General features: G+C 38.1%; 1 protein-coding gene across 1 annotated transcript; it reads right to left on the reverse strand.

The window, feature by feature from the left end:
* Positions 1-569: 569 nt before the first annotated feature.
* Positions 570-15,304, reverse strand: LOC146133635 (D(3) dopamine receptor-like). The gene is made up of 9 exons (XM_083396761.1): positions 14,990-15,304; positions 12,251-12,542; positions 11,293-11,387; positions 8,161-8,320; positions 6,375-6,509; positions 5,449-5,575; positions 3,419-3,545; positions 2,522-2,678; positions 570-1,825 (listed from the first exon to the last, which is right to left on the reverse strand). The coding sequence occupies exons 1-9, from the start codon at positions 15,273-15,275 to the stop codon at positions 1,645-1,647; spliced, it is 1,560 nt and encodes a 519-aa protein (XP_083252887.1). The 5' UTR covers positions 15,276-15,304; the 3' UTR covers positions 570-1,644.
* Positions 15,305-19,015: the final 3,711 nt, after the last annotated feature.

Consider the following 19,015-nt stretch of genomic DNA (forward strand, 5'->3'; position numbering starts at 1 on the left):
TTGATTGACTAGCTCAACGTGGTCCAACTTCTTTTCATCGCAGGCCAAAAACTATTTTTTTTATCTTGCGGGCCAATGTTTTGAAACAGCAATTTTTAGGCTTATTCAGCCGCCCCTTTGGTAATTTTCATATGCCTTTCGCCCCCCTACATTAAGCAATTCGGCATTTTAAATAAAATATCATTAAAGCGCGCCGTCGGTTGCTCGTGCTTGACATTTTGATTTAAACAGTACGTTATCTTGTTTCAAAAGATCACCAGGTTAAGAACCGCTGGCTTATGGCATATATACTAGCTTAATGAACTGTACAGTACACCTTTGTTTAGCTACGGTAGTTATGAAATCACAAAGGATCATGAAACAAAAATTGAAGCGATATTGCTAGATTGCAGCAAAGTTGACTATCAGTTCGCGGGCCAACGAAGCGGAACTCGCGGGCCAACTTTGGCCCGCGGGCCTGCAGTTGGACCACACTGGACTAGCTCAATTACGAGCATTAACTGAAAAAAAAATGCAAAAGGCTATACGCTAGGGTTTTTCAATATACACACCACACAGTCAAAATCAAACAAATTGTAAAAAAAGTTTTATTTTTGTTTACAGCATTATAAGAAATCACAATAAAACTATAGGGATAAAAATAAACGACTTTACTTTTCACTAAATATACGACCGTGAAACATATCCTTATAGCAAGCAAGCACAAAAAATCAAGGAGAAAACTAGTACCTTAGTATAAGTGATATAGCATATAGTAATAATTAGATAGTAAACTGTGGAAATTAAATAGTTATTTATGAAAGTAGTCGACACAAAACCTTTTTTGAAATTTTCGTTAATGTACGGTATGTGCATTTTTTAAAGAGCGAACAACCGTTTGAACACACATTTAAACAATGCGTATTACGTTATACACTTGACAAAAAAGCTGGCAAAAACAATGTTGCAGTGAAAATCTTTTTTATAAACACGAGTGTACTTTGGAATCAATTGGAGCACTTTTAAAAACCAACTTATTAACAGCGGTAAACCTTAACACAAAGTAAAGGCTCATGATTAAGTTTCAGACTTGCGAATGACAAAAATGTGGCTGTCTGAAAATATCGGATCGGAGCCGATACCCGATACCAAGTGTCAGTATCGGTATATGTTCGATACTATGTTTTCTTTCGGAGCCGACCAAATTAATTTAGGAAACCCAGTCAAGATCTGCGAAGTATCGATTTCTTCCTTGAAGTGTAAATTAATGAAAAAATTGTAGGTTAACAATGTCAGGTAGCCTAACTTCCTAAAGCTAAAGCAATTTTTTGCCTAAAGACCAGGAAAAAATACCTTTGAACATTTCAACTTTTATCTTTTGCTTATTTCACCATAATAATGGCGTCATGTGGTATCCCATCGGGTCGCAATACTTTTTGTCCAAAATATCTGGTATCGGTATCACAAAAGAACATCACGTATCGTCCCCACAATAAAATGCCAACAGCAAATAAGACACAATAGTGCTTTGCGCTGATAACTGCGTGATTTCTTACTCGAAGAAACGACCGACCACACTTAAAAGCACATCCGTTTGTGTGTGTTTTAATCCACTCGACTATAGTGACACGATATTGTTATTCTTTAAACAGTTCAGTTGTTACGTCACTTAGGCTGCTGGAACGAACTGAATCCCGACGAATAATTGGACGACAATGGCTTGTGTTTTTCTTTGAATGCACTCCACTGCTGCTGATGGCTTTGTCTTGAAGACGTTATGCCGTTCGACAACTTCCGTGGCTGCTTCCTCTTTGGTAAGCACTTCAGTACAGCTATCAGCTCTTGCCTAAAAAGTATATATTTGTTTTAACATTTATTTTATTATTTTTGTTTAGTTTAATAGCGCAATGTAGACTTATTTGGTTATGCAGTCCAAGGCGTTGTATAAGTCCAAAGATCCTTATGCTTTGTTAACACCAACCACGATTATATCAGGAAATTTTTCTGGTATACTTTTATGTGCAAAAAATGACCAGCTTCAACTTAAGTTAAATAATGCTCTTTCTGCCAGGATAGTATGTACTGAAAAGAACTTCTTACGGCACTTATTTGTTTAATCAGACGTTTCGGCTACCAATCCAGGATGCCTTCAACAGGGAATGTAACACCACACAAAGTAAAACAAAACACAAAAAAACGAGATAAAAATACTCTAACCAACGTTCAAAATAAATGCGAAAAGGCCGACGACGCACAGCTCAGTTGTTATCTTTTTTAACACCTGTCTGTATGGAACTGGAAATAAAACGTCCGTTTTTATATTCATGATATCTGTCCGGTGATGGATATGCCAGGACTCACGAAACATAGGTTTACGATATCCATCTTCTTTCGCAATAACAGAAAAAATGTGTCGTTTTATTATGCATGGTGTTGAGCGCGGTGTTACATTCCCTAATGAAGGCATCCTGGATAGGTAGCCGAAACGCCGGTAAAGAAAAAGTACCAGAAGAATTTGGCATAATTTATTGTACAAGTTTACCTGAATTCTCTATGCCACAAATTGTAAAGACAGAAGTTGGCGAAGCTGTTTGAAATCACGAGATAAATGGCGATGTTGTAAACGGTTCCAACGTTGTCGCAGTTCAATTCCCCGTTCACCAGCATAACGTTCACCACGACGTAAGGGCAAATGCAAACTGCAAAGAAAAAAATCATAGGTCAAAGCGAAGACAACTTAATTGCTGTACAAAATCAAGGAGATGTAGTTTTAGCTGAATCTTTTTAATAGTTTCTCCACCTTTTTTCGCGGCGACCTTAATATTAGTATAGGCCTAACTCGGTAACTGCTAAGGTTTCTGCTAAGGTTTTTTTCTCTTCACTGAACTTTTTTAAGTGAACAAACAATTTAAAATTTAATTAATAAGAACCATCTCTCCAGACAGCTTCAACTATTTTTCTTAAATGTCAGGGAAATCTTAAAACAAATCCTAATAAATCTAACCATGTTAAGTACTTTAGTCGGCGACCCAAACCAATCAAACAGCGACCGAATTTTGTGTCGATACAAATGGGTTAAAACACTGTTCAAACAGCAAATATCTAACCATAGGTTGAAAGTAGTGGTGCTCAAGTTAAAAGAAAATAAAAAATTATCGACTGCTTTTATCACTAAGCTTTAAAAGCAGTTTTATGAAAACGTGTTTAAACGGCGCCCCATTTGCAATTTCTGCATAGGCCCTAAATGTAAAAATGGTAAATGTGAGAAACTCTTGATTATTAAATATATTATAGTAAAATGTGACGTCACGTACTACTCACCGCATAGCAATACGTCACTCAGAGTGTAGAAAAACTTAGCTGTTTTAGAACAAACTCCCATAAAAAACGTTCAACACACTTTAGTATAGGTATGAACAGTTGAAACACTTTTCCGAACCTGTGAAAGTGATCACCATGGAGAGAATCATGCGGGTGACTCTGTAGTTGAGGCTGGCTGGACGCCGCAGTCCTTTCTTGAATGACAGGTTTGCGCTTTCAAGTCTATCGCTCGACAAACGACCCGGCTGTGTGGGGAAAGAAAGCGGGTTTAAAACTACCTGACTTCACTCTTTCTTATCGAAAACAATGTTTATAATATATACCTGTTAGCATTAAGAATGTATAATCTTATACCTGTTGGTGTTAACAATATATTTTCAAGTAGTTGCCACAGACCCAAAACCGTAATATTAAATAAAACAGGGAATTACATTTTAGTATCTGTGAGTTGAAGTAAAGGTATAAGACACAAAAATAGATAGACCGAAAAACTTGGGCATCTGCTTATTAACGCTGATTTTGAAACTCTTGGCTTTAATGGTGTTGGCACCAAGCCTTGTTTGTGCTCTTCTTCGTCCTTTATACATATTTAAAAAAAATTATAAGGAAATATGAATAGTTGCAATAGGTCCCAAACTCAAAATGCGGTTGTTTTTCCCATTTGTTAGATACCTGGCGGTCTTTAATTTGACATTCACTGCCGTCGTCTTGTCACAATGTGGTATATTTTACGAGCATATTACATAAAAAACCTCTTCTAAAATTTATTTTGCCATAAACTCTACCTATAGTAGTGTGAATCGGTTTCAACACTTCGAAAAAAGAAGTTGAGCAAGATATTTGCTGGCTCTGTCGCCAACAGAGCCAATATTTTACAATTTAGCTGACAAAGCGCAGGCGCCAACAGATTTTTGAACGTCAAACTGTTAGGAACGTAACACGTTTAATATTTTGTTGCGGATTTACACAGTTAAAAATTGCCCTTTATACAGACACTAACTTTTGTACTATATCTTTTAGCTGTCAAACAAGTCACTAGAAAAAATCCTTTTACAAGAAAGAAAGCGTCTAAAAGCATTTTTTTTGTTCTATTTTAGGCGATCTTATACCAGTGCATGCTGGCACCGAAGTGAAGTAAGCAGCTTCAGTAATCAATATCTATAAAGGGACAAGAGCTGTAGGGCTTTCCCACATCTTTATATAATAAAACCTCGAACAATCATACATTTGTCAATAAAAAAATTTATAAAACCTTAATTTTTGCATCTATTAATAGCAATTTTTAACGGATATGGTAGCTGAACCCCTTTTTTGCGCTTGGCCAAAACAGGGCCCGAAATACTCGATAGCAGTGGCGTTTAAGCATAGGCGTACATATAGAAAGAAACAGCACTTGAATCCTTTTAAGTCGTAAGTCCGCCACATAGTCGTCCCTTCACCCATCAAATGAAAGTCAAACGGATGACGTAATTTTGGCGCCGACGTGACAATTTTACTTTTTATTGGCAGTTTCCATTTTTATAGGCCGTCTCGGGCGGCGCCAATGCTACTATACAATCCCCCGCCCACGTAGATTTCCTTAAAGGTTAAAATTCCGCAAGATATGCGTGATATGGGCAGTCGAAAGGGTTTCGCATCCCGAGAATCGAGATTGCGGATATTTACGGTCTCCAGGGTAAAAGCAATGGGCAAACAATATATTTTTTTTTAATTTGTATCATTAGATATTTTTGTAAGTCCTCTGAGCTAAAATGGCCGTTGCATTCCACACTGGCTATCTCGTTTCTTTGGATTGATTATAATGCGATGTTTGGGGCCTTCACCGATTGGGCGTTTAAACAAAATTACATATGACTTTTTTTGTTTTACGCCATGGTGATTTAACAGGAAGCTTTGATTGTTCCGCAGTTGAAAAAAAAACAATTGTTCCGCAGTTGTTTCTATAAAATCTAATGATTTTTCTCTATTGTAAAAGTAACCCTATACGTTGTGTTAATTGGCCCACAGCACGTGGTTCGAAAGTATATCTTTGTTAGGAGCACATCTCTTCTGGTTTTTACTTTCAAAGCTAAATTTAAAACATTTGAGTGATTTTTCCAAAAGCCAATTATTTTGTTTGATTATCTCTAATTTTGACAAGCTATTTACCGTCGAATCTGTGTGTGAGTTGTTGTGTGTGTGATTCTTGCTCTTGCACCAACCGGATGCAAAGAAACCGCTCTTGGATGAATTGGGATGCTGCATCTCGGGACAAGTGTCCAGGATTTTCTTCAACCTTAACCAATCAAAAATACACGTTTCGTTAAGAAATTCAAAAAAAAAATGGGGTCATGGAAGTGAGAAAAAAAAGGAAAAATGGGGTCATGAAAGTGATTTAAATGACGGCACATTCTACAACGAAATCGCATGTGGCTTTTCTTTTTGCCGCTTTTCCGTCCATAATAGTCTTTCTTGTTGGTGCCTCGTACCATTTAAATATATATATATATATATATTATATGTAATGTATTTATATATTATGTGTTTTCAAGGCCCATCTTGTTTAAATAAAAAGTTTTTTGTGCGCATTACCCAGGTGTATACAATGGAAAATGAGGGCCATATTAATTGACATAAATTTACAGCCAAATCGCATGTTGCCCCAACATTTGTCGGTTTGAATACTTTGGTTTAAATTAAGCGGGGACTCTATTCCATATGGTCTTTACAACGAAACTATTTCGTCTTTCCTATTAGTTTCCTATATAAGCATATTTCTGTGTAATAATATATACATATACAATATGTTGTGTTTTTAAATCCCATCTTGTTTGAATAAAAACCTTTTTAAGAGCGCAATAACCATATTTTACCACAGATGAAGGACAGTGTTTGAATAATTTGTTAAACTTTGATATAGCAAATTTCAAATCAAACACACTTGTCTTTTCAAAGGTATACACTTTTCTCACACAAATACAATTGTTTCTTTCACAGCGATTCCATGCGATTTACGGCCAAAAACATCCCATCAACGCCAGCCCGGATTCAAATCAAAACAAGGCCCGACCTCATTTTATGACGTAACAAGGTACCTGCGCGCCTCCTCGCTCCGTTGTTCTTTCTTGGATCGGGAGAGACTCGAGACGCTTCCGATGCGCTGGCGGACCGCTAGACGACGGAAGGTGATGAAGAGGGTGACGATGTTAAGGACAACCGTGAGAATGTACCTTTGGAAGGGAATAGGTAAGATGTTTTGGAGAATAATGGTTGGAGTTTGTAGTAAGGCGTAATAAGAATATATCAAGGCCCTTACAGAAGTATAGGTATCGTTTTGAACGTTTCGAATAAATGTTAAGATTATGGTTGGAAGTTGTAGTTAGACGCAGTAGGAATATCAGAACCCATACAGAAGTAGAGAGCATTTTTAACATTTCCAATATATCTTTATTCCTTTTCTACATCATTCAGTAAGCCGTAATCGTTGGTCAAATAGCATCAGAAGGGCCATATCATAGTTGTAAATACACATACGTGTGTACATGCTTCAATCATTTTCATGATTTATTTTAACGGCGAGATGTTTGTTTTTCTGGTGAATAATTTGAACCATTGCTCACCAATCTACGGCCCGCGAGCCAAATCAGGCCCGCGGAGTCATTTCTACCGGCCAGCGACTTATTTTGTTAACAAAGATAAAGTGAAGTTGAAATGTTGGCTGATGTAATTTCAAATCAATTTTTGTTAGAAACGTGAAATAAGTGAGATGTTTGCTTTTCTGGCGAATGACTTAAACCAGTGGTCTGAACAAACTGCTTCGAAATTACATAACATATAATGGTAATGACGTCATTTCGTGTCGGATAGGATCGCGATAATTTTTGTCCAAAATTTCGAGCATCGCTTTTGGAAAAATCCAGTATTGGAGTGGGTGAACAGTAACTAGTTACTGCCGTGTTGTGAGTAAATGCAGGGTAAACTGAGGTTTACTTCGGCCAAATGTTCGATTTCGTGGAGTCCGGCTCCACTGCCCTGTATTTTACTCAATAGTAGGCTGTTTACAGTTGAGAAGTTAGGATCAATATTCACCTACTGTTGAATAAGTTGTTGGATAATAACTTGTTACTGGCGTGTTGTGTGCCAAATAAGAACAACATCTACGTCGGAATAAAACACAGACTAATCCCTAGTAGTCGTGATAATGTATAAATCGGAATAAGATCTAAATGCCCATAATCAGGCATATATATCATTTTAAAACAGACCAAAATCCCGAATATAAAAGAAAACACTCTATTTTAAATATTTTTATAAAGCCAACTCTTTTTGTCGCGGCCAAAAATACTCGTTCAAGAGTTATTTGAGGTCAACTAATGAAACACTACAACAAATAGAGGCGATTCCGGGATTTTCGTTTGGGTACGGGCATGTAAATTTCTAGAATGGCGTCACAGGTTACGTCATAATACAATAAATCTTAAAATTAACTGTTGTTCTCTAGCTAGCGAACTCGCGCGCAAATATATGCGGCTAAAATCCAGTCTAACCTCGCGTAGCTCAAAAACACTGCGATGATTTGTTTTAACTTGGCAAAACTTCAATTAAAAGGATTCGTAAAGTTAAAACTAAGTTTCAAAAAGTAGCTCGCGGCCCACTAACAATGGCTAATATGCCCACATCATTTAACTTCAGAAATATCTGCGGTATTCTATATCAGTATAGCATAACACAGTATTTTTTTAAACCGTTTATAAGTTAAAATGCCTATAGCGACTAAGTTAAGTTAGTTATAAACAGTAAAAATCCCAAAACATACTTTAAAATGGCAGCATATCGTTAAATATCAATATAGAGGTTAAGTTAAGAAAGTTACAAACTTACGGTATTCCCATTACGACCAATGAGAAGAGCGCAATGGGCCCCGCCCCGTTTTCTTTGGGGGCGTTGGCCACGGTGCTTTGCACGTAGAAGAAGGTTGTTCCATCCATGACGTAGGTAAATTTGTGCGAAAGCATGGCCGGAAGTGACGAAACAAGTAGTCCTGTTAAAGGGAAAAGATTAAGGTGTGAAAATCATATTAAAAAGCCGCGAAATATTGCTATGTTTGATTTATATATATATATATTCTTTAGACATCAAAGTTCAAATTTTATCAGATATACAGAGAAATATTTTTCTCCAAAATGTCTATTTAGTCATTTAATTTTAAGGAATCTAAATATATTTCTATTTACATCTCATGAAATGAGTGACTTCAATTACGACGAAAGTCTGAAGAACATTTGCTCAAATTTAAGGCCATCGTCGTAATTTACTTTAAGGGGGAGAAGATACATTTAGTTTGTCATGTATATCTTAATGTAACAACATTTCAGGGTTCGTTTTAGGTCTATTTCAAATTATAGACCAATTCTTTACTGTGGTCAATTAAATATGTCCGATTGTGACCTTTTTCTTAATATTTTGGAGAATCTCAAATTTATGTCATTGATACGCTCAAATAAGCAAAATACCCCAAAATTTACTTTAACGACAAATAGTAGTAACCTTCGGTTGCATACTTTTTTTGATAAATTTGTATTTCAAGGTGAATTAGGCTGAAATGGATCGCAAATCATGAAGTTTCCTAATTCAGTGGCTATCGGACCATCCTGGAATCGAACAAGTACCAATACTTTAAGTTGGTATCGGGTATCGGCTCCGATCCAATATTATTTTATACTATGTTATTCATAATGTAACCGAACACAATAAATGTGATTTGCTTTATACTATTAACATTACCTGCTAAAACGCGTCATGTTGAAATGCCCAACAAACAGTTAGGCGCAATATTTGTGCCAGCTACGTTAGACGCGCTATTTTTATCCGACTAAATAGCAGGATTTCCCATTCGGCCAAAAATCGATTACGTAGATTGCCCGTACCTTTTTAACCTGGGTCTGGTTGCATTGAACAAAGGACCAACAAGCTACGTCAGAGCTGCATAAGCGGCTAAATAGCAGCTCGTAACATGCTTCCTGTTATTACAATGGCGGCGGCTATTAATACACTACGTTTCCGCAATAAATGTTGCTGCTATCGCTGTCCTTTCAGCAAGGCTAATTAGGCACAAAGAATTTTTTAATCCTACTGCATTTTAAAGCATGATTTGCAACAGTTTGTTAAATCGAGACTATAGGAGTTTAAAACTGCGGTTTGCCTTTTTAATAAACTTGGTAATAACCTTAGTTAGAAAAATAAATCCTGTGTTACAAACAAGCTTTTTCTTATTTTTTCTTATTTTTTTCGACTTAAGTATTTAAAAATTAAGAGGTCAAAACTTCAGACTTTCCAAAAATCAGTAAGTTAATCTTGTGAAAAGAGGCGTTTTTAAAATATAAAGCAATGTTTCTCATCCTTTTTTCGTTACGACCTAAATAAGCGGTAGGTGTAACAGCCATGCTTTGGCGACCAAATTCTATTCACTGCACTTTTTGTAAACTTAAAGTGAAATTATTATCGGCCATGTCGTTGTAATGCTTCCGCAATTTTAGTAAATTCTGGAGAATCTTGCTCGAAACAAGTCCTAATAAATCTAACCATGTGACCTACTTCAGTTGGCGACAAAACCAAATCGAACGGCCACCTAAAGGCCCGTTTTCACTACAGCTGCAGTGAGCTGCGTTGGGCGTAAAAATCGCGACAAAACGTAACGTTTTTCTATAGCTGCACTGGGCTTGAGTTTAGCAAAGCGTGAAAATCGCTCCAAAGCGTATTTTTTTCAGCTGCACGGGGCTTGAGCTTAGCAAAGCTTGAAAAGCTCGCCACAATAGAATTTAAATGCAAATTACGCTTTGCTCAGCTCAGTGCAGCTGTAGTGTAAACGGGCCTTTATAACGGTACGCGGCTTACCAGTTAAGAAACAGTGATATAAAGGAAAGGTATTTTCTAAGTTTCTATATACCGACCAGGGTTGTCCGATCCTTGACATTTTATTCCGATACCCGATAACAAAGAATATCGCGATCCGATAAGATAACAAATGACGTCATTACTATGCCAAAACCACCAAAATAGATGAAACCGAAAGATTACAAGGTAATTTTTTTCAGATTATTAAGCCAAAATAAGCTTTAACGTAAATAAGTTTGATTCCCATTAAGTTGTGAACTTACCACTTTTTAATAAATTTACCTTTTAGAAATAGCAGCATTGGCTCACAAATCATATAGCTGAAATCCCTAAATCAATTTGGTATCGGATCGGCACCGACAGGGTTTTTTTTTCAGGTTTGGTTTGGGTGACCGCTAAGTAGTTTTAAGAGACTGCAAGTGTTTCATTTAAATACCAAAAAGTTGCAAGTCCAAAATTTGGGAAACCGCAGGAGAAATTAGAGAAATTTTTGACCGTTTCGGTCCCCCAAAACACCTTAAAAAAACACTGGGCACCGATGCCACCTTAGTGTCGGACGACCGATATATTCAGTTGGCATCGGGACGTCATTACTAATTTTTTTCAGATTATTAGGCCAAGTTTGCTTTAGCGTGAATAGTTTGGGCTCCACTTAAGTTGTTACTTTTTTTTGGTTCCACTTAAGTTGTTACTTTTTTTTGGTTCCACTTAAGTTGTTACTTTTTTTTGGTTCCACTTAAGTTGTTACTTTTTTTTGGTTCCACTTAAGTTGTTACTGTTTTTTGGTTCCTCCTAAGTTGTTACTGTTTTTTGGTTCCACTTAAGTTGTTACTTTTTTTTGGTTCCACTTAAGTTGTTACTGTTTTTTGGTTCCACTTAAGTTGTTACTGTTTTTATTAAATTTACCTTTTAAGGTGTAAATTACTGTGTTAGATAGCAAAGCATGCCTGAAATCCATTGATTAATTTGGCATCGGATCGACACCAATACCACCGTAGTATCGGACGAGTACCGATACTTCAACTTGGCATCGGGTATCGGCTCCGATCCGATAATATCAGACATATCTGATACCGACTATTTATTAACAAACCAATGACCACAGTGTTAGTAACTGACCTAACATCCAAACGACGCTGATGCAAATGCCCAGTCGTCTTCTGGAGAAGTACTTTCCCGATCTGTTTTGTAGAGGACGAAACACGGCCAGGAACCTGCACAAAATTCGATTTGGTGAACCACTTGCGTTAAAACACCCCTCTTAAAGTTTATTCTGTAATTTAATTTATAGAGCGCAATGCTAGGAGGTTGTAACATTGGCGGAATACCTTGTGCTAAATTTCGTGAAAAATGTGGTTTTAAACGATACAGCCTGCATGACAAATAACGATATGGTAAATGCATATTTAAACTGACTTTTATAGCATTAAGTTACCATATTTCTAAACAAAAAGTTTTTATTTTATATGGATTTCTTTACCATCCTTGTCTTTTGCTATCAATTGGACAAAATGTGCGATTCTCTAGTCTGTCTTCGACTGTACAGTCCCCTTTGTGTAACTAAATTAAGGTGAATGTTTAGCAATCCACGTCATATAATTCATCGACCACAATACATGGTTGGAAAATATTCCACCATATGGTATCCCACCTTTACCATTTACAGTTTGCGGCCGTATCAGTTTCAAAATATGGTACTGCACAAGCGCACGTCAGCCTCGGGACTCGAGTAGTATTATGGAGTCTTACTCGAGCCCCGAGTTCGGCTACAGCAAGATTAATCGACTCAGTAGAGTCCCGATTCCGACTGTACGATTCCGCAGCCTTGCTTAAACCAACCAAAATTGAAGGACCAAATTCTCAAAATCCGTAACATATATGACATTGTGGTACTATGGTACTGCGCCTGCGCACGCCGGATCCGGGACTCGGGTAGTCCCGAATCTTACGTAGGGTGTGGTCTTTACACCTTACTCGCGAGTCCCGAGCCCCAAGTTCGACTTAAGCAAAGTTAAACGACTTGGTGGAGTCCCGAGTCGGACCCACAGCCCTTCTTTAAAACAACGGCATCTCGTACCTGTCCAAGCTGAGCAGCAGCAGATTGTAGAGCGACGAAACGATAGAAATGACGAGCACGGTGCCGAAAAACACGCTGGCGGCCGAGTTGGTTTGCGTCCATTTCTCCAGAGACCTTTCAGGGTTTCTGAACTGCGGGGGCAGGTAGAGGTGTGTTGTGAGGTTGTAGATGGCCGAGGGAAGGACCAACAGACCGATTAGGAGGTCTGAAACGGCCAGGGACACCTTGATGTAGCCGTGACGCCGCTGCAGGGTGACTGTGCGTGAGATGATCAGTACCACAAGAAGGTTGGCTGAAAAAAGAAAGAAAAATGAAATTGATGCGCGAAATTGCGTTTTATTTTATGGTGGCGCCGTTGAGGCCAGACCAGGGCTGGAATTACCATTAAGTAAACAATGGAAGGGGGCAACACATAAACATTCAGAGCCGAATTTTCAATGGTGCCTCAGTGCTTAATGAAATAATTCGAGTTGATCAGAATGGGAATTTAGGCCATAATTTGCGATTCGATGCAGCGAATATTTCTTGAAAGGTATAATTTATCAAAAATGATCTAACAACTGTAGGAAACTAATCTTCTTAACCCCCAGTTCTATTCGATATCGGATAGTATCACGATGCATTTTGATAAGGCATCGGAAGAAAATGTCAAGCACGCACATCCCAACCACAGTGAAGGCAACAGCGGTCGAATTGCACCCCTCACACTCGATAGGGGCCACATTCCAGTCACCACAGCCCAGGGGGTCGCAGGGGGGAAAGGGGCGCACAGCCGGGGGGATTCCACTATGACGTTGTTGCTGGCTGTAGCGTTGGGTGTATGGGTTGTCGACGAAGGTAGTTCGAAAGCCGGTTTTTGCATTTTGATAAGGCATCGGCATCGGTAGAAAATGTCAAGTAATTTACAAACATTCATTTTTAGAACTTAGTCGCCACAACGATAAATATAAGTCTTAACGCTGTAGGTTATTCTGAGTAAGTATCGCAAAAATATTTAAAAAACACACAAAAACATCTTACTGCGAATACTGATACCAGTAGTAAAACAAAATGTCGCTGGTAATTCTCGAACAAGATTGGTGAAGGTTACAAGACTATCACTTTAAAATATCGCCAAATGATGATATAGGCCCATATTCTATGTTAATTCATCATTGGCGTCGGCATGCTATTCACCATGCGGTGGCTCAGAGGTAAAAATAAAAGCATCAACGTTTTGACGTCGTTTTACGTAAAACGTCCGTATCATGGAATGACGATGCAGCGTGAGACGTCACTACGTTTAGAGTAGTGGTTCTCAACCTGTGGTACGCGTACAACTATAGTGGGACGCGAAGTCATTTTGGGTGGTACGCTGTACGCAGTATGTTTTTAAGTAAAATTACAGTTTTACCAAAAGGTTAAGCTTTTTTTTTTATTGTAATAAACTATACATTCATCGTAATGATTGTATAGTTTAATATTTTATGCTTCTTTAACGATAGGAACTATTATTTTTCCGGAACATCTATGCAAATCTATTTTTTGACATCATAGCAAAACAACAAAGAATCGCCAAACTTGACTACCAGTATCTTCCAAGTTAAAAAAGGGAAACTTTTTTGAGAGCAGAGGGCCGCATTTGTTTTGAAATTTCCGGGCTAATTAATTAGCTAAGGACCCCTGTTAACAATCCTATATTCATTTTGAGTAAAGTTGAGTTTTTCGACAATTTGTTAATGTACGCAACAAGATCATGCTCGAGGTGGTGCGCAGTGAAAAAAAGGTTGAGAACCACTGGTTTAAAGTAATAATATTACCCGGATGAAAGTTCGTTAAGTAGAAGCGTCGGTGTATGGCGCGGGTCTAGAATCCTACCACATTTTCCTTCGTGGGGTTTATATTTCTAACAATATTAGGGTTAGGGTGCGAGTTAGCGTTTTGGGTTTTGGTCAAGTATTATATTATATTTATTCTTACATATTTATGCCTTCCTCGCAATTTCAACTTTGACAACTCGTTATTTTAGTGTTAAAATAAATGTGGTAGGATTCTAGTCCAGCGCCCAGTATTTGAATGCCACCCAAGTTCTCGCACTGAACTATAACTAGCATTAAACTTGTTTTGTGATATTAATAGCTTGTTGTACATACATTTATTTGAAAATCATGAAAAAGTTTGCTAAATCTACTTTTTGAACGGTATTTTATGTTTACGCTTCATCTAACTACATCTCAAACAATTCCTAAAGAAACTATATTGTATCCGAAAAACTTCCATTTCGTGTTAAACAAAACTAAAATATAGGTTCGATAAATTTCACAAAGTGTATTCTGTGCTAAAAGCATTCTGAGGTCGTACTGGCCACGATAGCGTCACCCAGAAAAGTACACAAGATGCCTTGATAAAATACAGAGAATAATAAAACCCATATAGAAGTAAGTGTATACTGTGGACAAGCCCTTCTGGAATCGTACTGCCCTTTCTGGAATCGTACTGTGTAACTACACACATATATAGTACTCGAGGTGCCTTGGAGGGACTTACAGAGATCAGCTAGCCAGTTCGATCAGGATTGTAGTGCAAGCAAAGCAAAGTCAGAAAATAACAACTAGGACCGGTTCGAACCTCACCGCAGCATATAGTTGTTTTTCTAGCCTGGACTTGCTCGGACTTCAATTCTGATCAGGCCTGGTGAGCCTTTCTGAAAGCATCTTGTGTATAGAAGTATAATATGAAGTATATTGTTGCAAATCTCACCTATGACGATTAGAAAGGCTAACACGCACATCCCAACAACAGTGAAGGCAACAGCGGTCGAATTGCACCCCTCACACTCGATAGGGGCCACATTCCAGTCTCCACAGCCCAGGGGGTCGCAGGGGGGGAAGGGGGCGCACAGCCGGGGGGCTTCCACTATGACGTTGTTGCTGGCTGTAGCGTTGGGTGCATGGGTTGTCAACGAAGGTAGTTCGAAAGCCGGTTTTCCCGGGAAAATTCTCGGGTTTACGCCGAGATCTGTTGGTGGTGGCGACTTGAACGACATTGCTGTTTATTTGTTTTATCGTATAAGGCTAAACCTGGTGGAAAAATAGAGATTGTTGTCAACGATTTTTTTGATATTTTTCTTCGCCGAATTCGATACCTGGTGCCGCACATTGTAAGCAACATCAAAATCTATTGAAAGCAACGACATAACTTTATAGCTGTTATTAGAAGCAACGTCATAACACTATATATAAACTTCTGCTAACTCTTTTTATTACACTTTCGAAAAAAATAGTAATTCAAATGTGTGTTTAGAATGAATTTCGATATTTTGGTGGTAAGCTCGTTGTTTTTTGCTAAAACCTGAACCCTTGAAAGTTAAATGTATTTTTTGGTAATTTTTGAGTAATATTTAAAGTATAATAAACTTGCTGCCTTAGTCATTAAACAGCGCACAGTTTACGAACAAAATCTCATTGAAACAGTCGCGCAGCAACTTTCTTGCTGATCTAATCCGTCAAAGACACCAATGAACCAATAACGAGTAAAAATACCTATCATTAACCCAACTACGAACTGATTCTATGGCATGAAAAGGTCAGCTGCTCTTTGAACTAATGTTGATGCTAACGCAGTTTAAAAAACACAGTAGGAGTTAGTGAACTGTCAAGCAGTGTTATATACACATATAAAGGCTTTGATGTTTTTCCGCCCTCCGCTACGTAAAAAAGTCAACACGTTGCAATGTGCTGAAAAGAACGTTCCTTTAAAAATTCCGTAAAAAGAGGCATTGATATCAAGTCTCGCTATAACCTTAAAACTTATAAAGTTTGTATAGAGGGATATTTGCTTTTTAACAATGCTTTTTCTGTATGTTTGCTGGTCACGTTGAAAAGTTCCACACAACACAAATCTACTCAATTTATAGATATTAGACAGGTCTGAATCTTTTAAAGAAACTACTCAAGCCACAAGCTGCCTGTGAGGACACAAAATGCACCTTTTTTCGATGAAATACTATAAAGCCGTTTTCACAGCAATTTTTTTTTTTTGTGATAATGAATTACAAAGCCAAAAAAGCTGATCGACATCATCTTGATTAAGACATGCGATACAAACTTCTTTTACTTCAGTTAATGTCATTAACGTTTTTGCAAAATGATTTGACCTTTTGGCTTTGTAATTCATTACCAAGCTACATTACAAATTAGTGCATACTTCACCCAAACTGGTTTTTATTTTGTTCCAAATTAATAAAAAAACATTGCAGACATCAATAACCAACGTCCAATTGACGTTTTTTTTGGCAGGCAACTGACTGTACCGCTAACCTACACTTAGCCAACGACGCTCTAATGATTTAAGGGTTAATCGACAGATCGCATGAGCTAAACGCATACTCCGTCAGAAGCGCTGTAGATACCCACTTTGAGAGCGGATGCAACGCTCACAACCCAGGCTTTACCTGCTTTGACTCGTTTGGGGGCGATGACGTCACAGTGGCGTGGTCAACAAAGACGGGAGCTTCGAAATTCTAAACCTTAATCGAAGTATACTTTGTTGATTTTACTTTTGATTACGGGCGAACTAAGTTTATTGAAAGTTATCGACTTGCAAACCAAATGTCGACATGAAATTTACTTGGGCTCATTGTGGCCTCGCAAAATCAGAATATTTATTTCTACAACCGTAATTAGAAATGTCCGATGCAAGACATTTTCATCCGATTTCGATAACCGATATTTCGGACAAAAAAATCGCGATACGATGCCAAGAACGTCATTACTATGCATATCCCTTTTTTAAAAGTTGGTGTACTACGGTGTACAACAAGCGATAAAATCTCTCGATGCGTCAAATCTGGACCAAAGTTGTTTAACTGGTAAATGCCAAACAAAAACTGACTTCTGTTGTTAAATATTGAATTTTGATTGTACAAAACTACACTGAAAATGTTATTTCAAACTTAGTGCTGGGCACTGGCAAAATATTATCTAAGATCGCAGTATACTCCACCCCAAATCTTAGGGCATTGGACATATTTAATCCCCGTACAACCCATGACTATGCGCAAACTGCCTAAGTATTGTTTGCTAAGTTTTGGTTCAAATCGTAAATTGCTCAACGAGAAAAACTCACTTAAAATAGTCCGTGTTGTACCTTTTGGCGCTGGTCTGCAATCCTACTTTTTGGGTTAGGGTGCGGGTTAGCGTTTGGGTATGGGTGGTTCAAGTATCATTATAATTGCTATTTAACAATAATACTTGTCCTACCTCCCAACTCAAACGCTAACCCGCAGGCTTACCCAAGTAATAAGGTGCGCTGTGGTTAGATTCTAGCGCCCTAATTTTTACAGCTCCTGAGAGATCTTACATCCCAAGCCACTTTAAACTGAGCAGCTTATGCTAACCAAACCACTGAAGTCAGCATCTTAAATCTGCTCTTATTAGCTAAATAGCACGATTGCTGGTTGCGACCAAGCAAGCAAACAACAACAAAAGCGGCAGTTAGACTACAGAAGGCTTCGCGCGCCGGATGCCGCACAACAATGACTTGCTTCCATTTCCGCCTGCTGTTACGTCACAATTCGAAGCCACGCAGCGCGGCGCCAAAACGTAGAGTGGTGCTGGTGGCTCTGTGGGCGAAGTTACAATGCCTACGCATGGTATAACGGTGGATTAACCTTAGCGCAATGAGAAACAGGGCAGGACGCTGTTGTATGGTTAAGCCAATAAGCCAGGGGTTCTTAACCAGGGATACGTGTACCACTTGGTGGTACGAAGCACCAAAGCAGGGGGTACGACATGCAGTGTGAAATTATGCGCTATTTAGGCATATTTGTTAAGAATGCGTAATTTATGAAAACAACAACAAAAAGCCATTAGTAAACTGACTGATTGTTTGTGTGTTGTAAACATTGTTGAACTTACAAGACTATATATTTAATGCATGCATTAAACACATAAGTTATAAATGCATTGATTTTAATTCCTATTATTATAATTTTATTTCCGTCGGCCATTGTAGGTAGGGGTACAAAAAGATTTCACGAAAGCTCAAAGGGTACGAGCGCTAAAAAGGTTAAGAAACACTGCAATAAGCGAATTGCTGGAGTAAAGACTATGTAGCGTATTTTATCCCTTTTATTGACGCTACATAGTAAAATGACGCTGTTGTAGGGTATTGCTCAAAGAATAAATGGCTGGAGTAAAGATTAGCATATGTCGTGTTTTGTTTTTCTACCCTATATTTGGTGTAAAAGTACGGCTGCCAACCGGTTACTAAATCACGTCTAGGGATGTCCGATATTTGACATTTTATTCCGATGCCGATAACCGATATTTTTGACAAAAAATATCGCGATCCGATACCAATGACGTCATAACTATACTTGAACAAGCAATTTTTTTAGGTTATTTGGCCAAAATTTGCCTAAGTGTAAAATAAGTTTAGTTACCTCCAGCTCCTAAACTACTATTTTTGATTAAGTTTACCTGTCCAAGTAGAAGTCCCTGCGTTGAATTGCAAATTATGACTGAAATTGTCGAATTAATTTGGTATCGGATCGGCACCGATACCACCCAGAGTATCGGACGAGTACCAATACTACCGCCTGGCGTCGGGTATCGGCTACGATCCGATATTATCGGACATCCCTAATGACGTCATTAATATACTGTTGATAAGCGATAGAAAAAACTGAAAAGTGCAAGAGTAACATTTTCGGCGTTTTTAAGACGGATTTCGTTCCAGGGTTTATGCATATTTACCACTTTTTGTTACTGCAGTGTTGTCAAG

Source organism: Ascidiella aspersa, chromosome 9 (assembly GCF_963924565.1).
Source record: "Ascidiella aspersa chromosome 9, kaAscAspe10.2, whole genome shotgun sequence".
NCBI classification, from domain to species: Eukaryota; Metazoa; Chordata; class Ascidiacea; order Phlebobranchia; family Ascidiidae; genus Ascidiella; species Ascidiella aspersa.

Coding starts and splice junctions, on each gene's coding strand:
- LOC146133635 (XM_083396761.1), bottom strand. CDS start 15,275: ATGTCGTTCAAGTCGCCACCACCAACAGATCTCGGCGTAAACCCGAGA. Junction 8,321..11,292: donor CAGCGTCGTTTGGATGTTAG/GTCAGTTACTAA, acceptor TCCCTTTAACAG/GACTACTTGTTTCGTCACTT. Junction 1,826..2,521: donor TTGTGGCATAGAGAATTCAG/GTAAACTTGTAC, acceptor TATACTTTTTAG/GCAAGAGCTGATAGCTGTAC.